The 7,297-nt window shown below is 32.8% G+C and overlaps 1 protein-coding gene across 1 annotated transcript; it reads right to left on the minus strand.

Annotated features, from left to right (window-relative positions):
- Positions 1–891: 891 nt before the first annotated feature.
- On the minus strand, positions 892–3,427 carry LOC113775563 (beta-amyrin 28-monooxygenase-like). Its single transcript, XM_027320499.1, has 2 exons — positions 2,419–3,427; positions 892–1,590 (listed from the first exon to the last, which is right to left on the minus strand). The coding sequence occupies exons 1-2, from the start codon at positions 3,368–3,370 to the stop codon at positions 1,103–1,105; spliced, it is 1,440 nt and encodes a 479-aa protein (XP_027176300.1). The 5' UTR covers positions 3,371–3,427; the 3' UTR covers positions 892–1,102.
- Between the last annotated feature and the right edge of the window lie 3,870 nt (positions 3,428–7,297).

Below are 7,297 nucleotides of genomic sequence, written 5' to 3' on the forward strand. Positions count from 1 at the left end.
GCAAGTGTTCCTCCTTAAGGTTTGTTGTCGATAGATTGTTTTAATTGATTATAGATTTCGAATTAATATTTGTAATGTCATTGATTGTCTTTATATTTTGATTATAGACTTTTTAATGATCAGAAAAACTAAAATCTATAATTATCCAAAAAGTACTTTTTGCTAATTCTGATTATTGTTGATTCATATTGTTCTCATAATCAAATTTTTAAAAATCTAAAGCAACCAAGTACAAGTTTAGTCCCCGTGTTGAAGATAATCGACAGTCTAGCCCACGCTTCAATTATCTATTAAAATGTAACTTAATATTTTTGTGAAATTCTATTATTAATATGATAATTTAATATTTGCATACTTTCCATCTCTCTCTTTTTTCTTCTTTATTTTTTTTTTATAAAAATTTTCATCTTCTTTAACCAGTTGTCCTTAAAACCATTATTTTGAATTGAAAGAGACTTGAGGCATCTCTCACTCGTTAGGTTTATTCCAAGGGTTCTTTATGAATTCATAGATCTAACATTATCTAGCATTCTTCTGGGTAGGAAAACTAATTATGGTGGAAGTGTACATGAACTTAGAAGTTACATTTGAAAAGAAGGTTTAATATAATATTTAATAGGATACATGCAACATGGTTAACTCTTTCGTTTTGTGAATAACTAAATTGCGGTGGAAAGGGACAATACACGATGACAAATTACGCAACGGATCTTCTGTTCCACACCCTGTGCCACTCTCTGAGAGCTCAGTGTCTTTCGTTAATTTGATTTACTCATGCCATTAGTGGTTTAGGCTTTGATGTAAGCCATAAATAAAACCAGAAAGCACCATTTAAGCACCAAAGGAATAAAAAACAAGTCATCGAATATCAGTCTCAGATACATGAACAAATTGAAAGAAAGCGATTCATTTTTATTTCTTTACTACATTGAAACAAGAAATACACCGAAATGGGAAAGTCATTCAAAAAGAAGAAGAAGAAGAAGAACAAACAACACAAGGTTGGATCTGTATATACATTCGAAGTAAAGAATATCGTAGTATCTGTAAAGGTATATTGTTATTTGGAGAAGATCATCGAAGGCTAAAATGTGGAGCTATTTTATGCTTTGTGTGGATAAAGACGCACTGGAAGACCTTTGGCAGGAATTGGCATCGGATCAACCACAATTTTCTCATCAGCAATTATTTTCTCCCACTTGAATCTCTTCACCACATGATGCATGAAAACGAGAATTTCCAGGCGGGCATACTCTTTTCCGGGGCACATCCTAGGCCCTCCACCAAAGGGTACAAATGTATAGGGTGCAGGTCCTGATCCGTCAAATCTTGTTGGATCAAACTTCAAGGGCTCAGGGAAGCATTCTGGATTTCTATGGGTTGAATTTGCACTCCAGTAAATCTTCCAGCCTTTGGGGATTGAAAATCCATTGAACATGAAATCATTAAGAGCTTCTCTGAATGCTCCTTGAAGAGGAGGAGCAAGTCTGAGCACTTCGCATGCCACGTTCCATGAGTACTTCATCTTCTGAATGTCTTCCCAGTTCAACAATTCACCAGGCGCTTTTGAATTGGCAATTTCCATTTGTTCTGTTTACGACAAAGAAAATTTGTCATAATCAGTATCAGTACCTAATCAATTCAATCTAGTGGTACTTAAAAATGTTTTTCGTCGGCTAAGGCGAAAAGGGATAGCAGTGCAATTTTGAAATCATCCCTTCAGAAAGATAAAACGACAGATATGTTCTTAGTGGGAAAAGGAATTAATAGTTAGAAGTGATGTTTGGTCTGCAATTAAAAGCTTTTAGTCAATAGCTAAACAATTAGTTCCGCAGGCTTCTTTTGACTCCCAAAGTGTGTGATTATTAGCAAGTGACGAAATTATAGAGAAAAGTCCAACCCACTGATAGGGAAAATGGTAGGATGACCAATTCCTTTTTAACTCACGGGTCATTGTACAGCAAAGGACGGCAAAACCTTGTCAAAGACTTGCGAGGAATTTTTCATGTGAACGTCCTACATTTGTGTTCCATCAAAATTGAACAAATGTCAAGCATATATCATGACAACTTTAGTTTGGGAGGTTGAATCTTATCATCTTCGACCTCCAAATAGTTCATGCATTTTATTACTATTCTAAGTTCGGAATCATTTAAGAAATTTAAGCTCTCTCAATTTAGGATGTGATCATGCCATGCGAGTGTGATCAATCAAAATTTATCAATCTAGCAATGTACTTGATACGACTCAAAAGCAGGTGAAGGGTTTCGTTCTCTTCTTGCAATTTTTAATTATTTGTTTAGTTTTATCTGTCCATTTTAATTAAACCCATTTGTGATTCTAAGAAAACAGAAAATTTAAAAACAAATAAAGGGAAAAATTGATGGTAATTTTTTTCTTAAGGTGAATGAGGCTTACCCTTGTAGACTCCTTCATAGATCTCAGGCAACTCAGCAAGATACTTGACGATGAAAGTGCATGCAGAGCTTGCAGTATCATGGCCTCCAATGAGTAAACCAAGAATCTTATCAGCAACGTCCAATTCTTGCATGAATTTTCCATTTTCATCACTTGTTGTAAGCATGTGAGACATGATATCTTGAGTAGGGGATGCCTTGCCATCTGCCAAATCAATCTGCCTCTGCTTGATGATAGAAACAAGCATCTTTCTGATTTCATTAGATGCCTTTATAGCCTTGTTGAAAGGTGTTCCGGGCAAGTCAACAGGGACAGAAATAAGCCCGGCTGCCAAAACGTTGAATGGTTCGAGCAACTTAGCAACTTCAGTTGGCTCCTCAACGCTCACAAACAATCTGGAAGCTATCCAAAACGTGTAGTTCTTGCAAAGTGGGAAAACTTCCACTTGATCCTTGTTTTCCCAACCAGAAGAAAAGTGTCTTCCAGCAATATGATCCATGATACCGATGTATCGTTGCAAAGCTTCGGGTTTCAGGAAGTTTGGAAGCATCTTTCTCATCTTGATGGCTTCTTCTTTTGATGAAGTTTGTGTTGAAGATGGGAAGACCTTGTTGACAGAGTCAGGCCACCATGCCTGAACAAGCTTATTCTCATTTGAGAACAAAAACTTGTTTCCAGCGGCGCCACAGAAGACAGCAGCTTTCTCACCCAACAGATGAGTCCTGAAAACATTGGAAGAATACTTAGCTATGCGATCTAAGATAAACTTTTCAGGATAACCCTTCCAGCCGGTGGAGAGGAACTCGTAGCTTTCTCCGATCACCGGCCATCCGGTCTTTCCGGGAGGCAAACGTCCAGATGACCCTGATTTGCTCTTGAAAAAGAGGAAGTGGATTGCAAAAGATACAAAGACCACAGAGAAACTAAGGAGTGTAACGTACAAAACCTCCATGTTTTTGTCCAATATAGAACTTTTTCACGTCTTGCTTCTATATTGCAAAATGCTTGTTGTGTGAGGTTGGCTTGTGGAGTTTGAAGCTTTGAGTATATATAGGCAAAAAGGGTGAGATGGTTGGAAACCCTGCAGGGAGAGTAAGAGTGGAAAATAAGAATATGGAAGTCCAATTATGCTAGCTATTGTTGGAAAACTATACTACCAAAGACTCGATCAAAACAAGAGCAAAGCAAATACAATAATATTATACCATGCAAGTGTTTATAATAAGATAGTGAAATGCATGACTGATGAATTAACTTCTCTGAAATTGGAATACGAAATTTTTTTGTCACCTATAGCTAAGTCCAAAGAGTAGCACCTTTTTGCTTGGTGGGAGACATAATCAACAATATATTGGACAATTCAACCACTAAACTCATGATAATAGTTTATTTTAAAATGGAAAAGGAAATAGATCGATACTATTTTGCAGAAGTTAATGTAATTTGTTTTTATTTGGGAATAATTTCAGAAACCTCTCTTGAGATTTTTAACAATTTCATTTAGCTCCCTCGAGTTTTTAAAAACTATACATACCTCCCTTGTCATTTAAAATGATAATACTACCCTTAAATATTTTAATGAAATTTCCTTGTTTGGTATACTTATATTAGAATGACTTTTAAAATTATTTTTTTATTCTTTTTCCTTCTTATTCCTTTTTTTTTTAATTTTTTGTCAATAAAACTGTAGAACTATCACTATTACCTCTACATTTTATTGTAACCAAATGTCGAACTAGTAATTTTTTTGATGAGTTAACTTATATGTAATCCAATGTTTTTGTTGACCTTTATTTTTTATTTTTCGGTATTAAAATTAACAATAAATCAAAAAGAAATGGTCCAAAACCACTACTAAATTATAATAATCTCACTATTCGAAAATTTCATAAATTTTAAATGAATTATTTTAACATCTTCTTTTCTATCTTATAAATTTAATCCATAATAAATACCATCAAAAGTATCCTATCATAGTGATAAAATTATTATTAATATTGTTGTTTATCAAATACTAGTAGGTATGGACATGAAAAATTTAAATTTGGCACCTTTTCCTTATAATTATATTGGATAATCTTATAATTGTATAGAAAAATAAATTAAAACTCATTACACAAGGGCATTTTAAGATATTCATTTAAAACTTTGACCAAGTCAATATTATTTTAAGATTTTTTTACTAAAACTATTAAATTAAGGGAGATAAGTGTAATTTTTCAAATCTTAGGGGAGCTCAGTGAAATTGTCAGAAACGTCAGGAAGGTTTCTGAAATTATCCCTTTTATTTGTCAAGCACAAAGTGGCCTATTCCTTTTATCCCTTTTATTTCTGAAATTATCCTATTCCTCTCTTTATATTGACTATTAGTGGTAACCAGTAAAGACGCAGTACTCGGTGGACATGAAAATGTTCTTGTAAAGTCAGTCGGTTGTAACCAGGTCAAAAAAAGCAGCAAATCACAGCAACATTGGAGTCCAGTCATTGCTGCACTTGTGCTGCCCTGATGCCTACCTATAACTAAATCAATTATGCCAAAAATCAAATACCGGCCGGGGGGTGGCATGCATTCTCTTCTCTTTTTCCTCTGGTCAAATTTGGTTTCGGCCCATGGTATTCTTTTTCTAGGGTTTCTTGGTTCTTTATTTTACTGACTTAATTTTGTGATTTTCTCTTTTCAGCTTCCAAAAAGACAGAAAATAGTCGTATTTAAGTAGAATCCTGAGGCTTAATTTTATTTTAGAGCCGGCCTAAGATTGTTTTGAAGTCATTTGAGCACCAAATGGGGAATGAAATTAGAGTTTGAGGCGCAACTTTTTTCTTTGGGATGTCAAGTTTAATTTTCCAATTTTAGGCGCTCAATTAAAATTATTTTATTAATTTAAAGGCGTAAAGAAATCGACATTTTTGTATAAAGTTCTTCCAATACATTTCATTTTCACATACCAAAACAAAGGAATTTGACAAAAAATACAAGTATCTCAATACTTTTCGTCGTGTGCAGGCTTGAAAGATGGTTTTGCAACTTATTCAAAAGTACTGACTGTTATGGAAATTGGGATTTGCATACATCAAAAATCCTTGTTTGAGAGGATAAAGAAGATTTTTCATTTTGAGGGGGCTAGTTGAGATTTGGTGACCTCAAAATAGTCAACATAAAAAATCCACCCCTTTCTTGATATTTTGGTGACCTCAAAATAGTCGGATCTTGAAGGTTTCCCACATAAGAAGTTTTTTTTTTTTGACGAATGACTATTTAATTGATCAATCTTTATGGAGGGTCGCATGCATGTTTGTTACTTTTCAATATCACGTTTATGAGAAGCCCTAAACCATTATATTTGCAAAGCTTTTTTTTTTTTTTTTACTATTCCTCATATAACTCCTGCATATTCGTTAAATTTCTAAAGCTATTTTCCATGTGTCATAAATTTTTTTTTTTTTCACTTTTTAAGGTTTTCATGTGTTATAATTTAACTCCTCCACCCAATAAGAATTGGTTGAACTCACAATAATCGTTCACATTATGCAAGCGCAGTTTGAGTTCTCAATTCAAGTTGTGCATGCGGCTAGTAGTCACTTATTAGAATGAGATAATGTTTCCTTTTTCTTAAATTTTAGCACAGAAATGAACATAAACCCTCCATGATCACGCCTATGATCAAATCTTGTGTAGTCAATTTTCATGGTCACACTTGCAAACCCATTTCCTTTTACAATCTCTTCTTTGTCTATCCTCCTGTTTTCTTTGCCTTTTCTCTTACTTTCAATTTTCTCTCCGGCGTTCTTTCCTTATACGAGAGAAATTTTGGTCTCAAACTAAGATTTCTTATTTTATGTTCAATAAAGTCTCTCCAAAAATATCATCTATCTCATAGTGTTTACTAATAAGAGTTTTCTTCTCTTCTAAATTATACTATTCTAATGAGAGTTTTATTTAATTTTTTCCTCTGGTCTAAACTTTTTTTGAAATCTATATGTTACATCTGGAATTTCTTGGATTTTTTCATCCAATCTCAACATCAGTTTTGAACTTGAACTAATTAGTAGAAAAAAAACAAAAAAAGGTGGAACTTGAGACCAATAAGCTTAACTATGGCATAATTGCTGCTGGCTTTAATTTGATTAGTTGTGTTTGACAAGAAAACAAAATAGAAGACATTGGGGTAAAAATAAAAAAAAATAAAGTTTATTGTATAAATAATGAAACAATTTTTCTATCTTTTCTGACACTTTTTCCTTCAAATAAAATCACGCTACAACAAATGTTACCGTGATTGATACCAAAAAAAATCTCAAAACATTCTTGAATCCAAATGCATTTATTTTTTGGTTAACTTTTATTTCAGAAACCTCCCCTGATATTTCTGGCAATTTTACTGAGCTCCCCTGAGATTTGAAAAATTACATATACCCCCTCATCATTTAAAATGGCAATTTTACCCTTAAATATTTTAATAAAATTCCCTTATTTGGCATGCTTATACTTAGAATGAGTTTTAAAATTATTTTTTCATTCTTTTTCTTTCTTATTCCTTTTTTAAAATTTTCACCAATAAAACTATAGAACTATCACTATTGCCTCTAGTCTTTATTATAACCAAATGTTGAACTAGTAATTTTTTTTGACAAGTTAATTTTATATGCAATCCAATGTTTTTGCTGATCTTTATTTTCTATTTTTTGGTATTAAAATTAACAATAAATAAAAAAGAAATGGCCCAAAATCACTATTAAATTATGATAATCCCACTACTCGAAAAATTCATAAACTCTAAATGAATTATTTCAACATTTTTTCTCTATCTTATAAATCTAAATCTATAATAAAATATCATCAAAAGTATCATATCATAGTAATAAAATTATTATTATAAAT

The sequence above is a fragment of the Coffea eugenioides genome, chromosome 6, assembly GCF_003713205.1.
Source record: "Coffea eugenioides isolate CCC68of chromosome 6, Ceug_1.0, whole genome shotgun sequence".
NCBI lineage: Eukaryota > Viridiplantae > Streptophyta > Magnoliopsida > Gentianales > Rubiaceae > Coffea > Coffea eugenioides.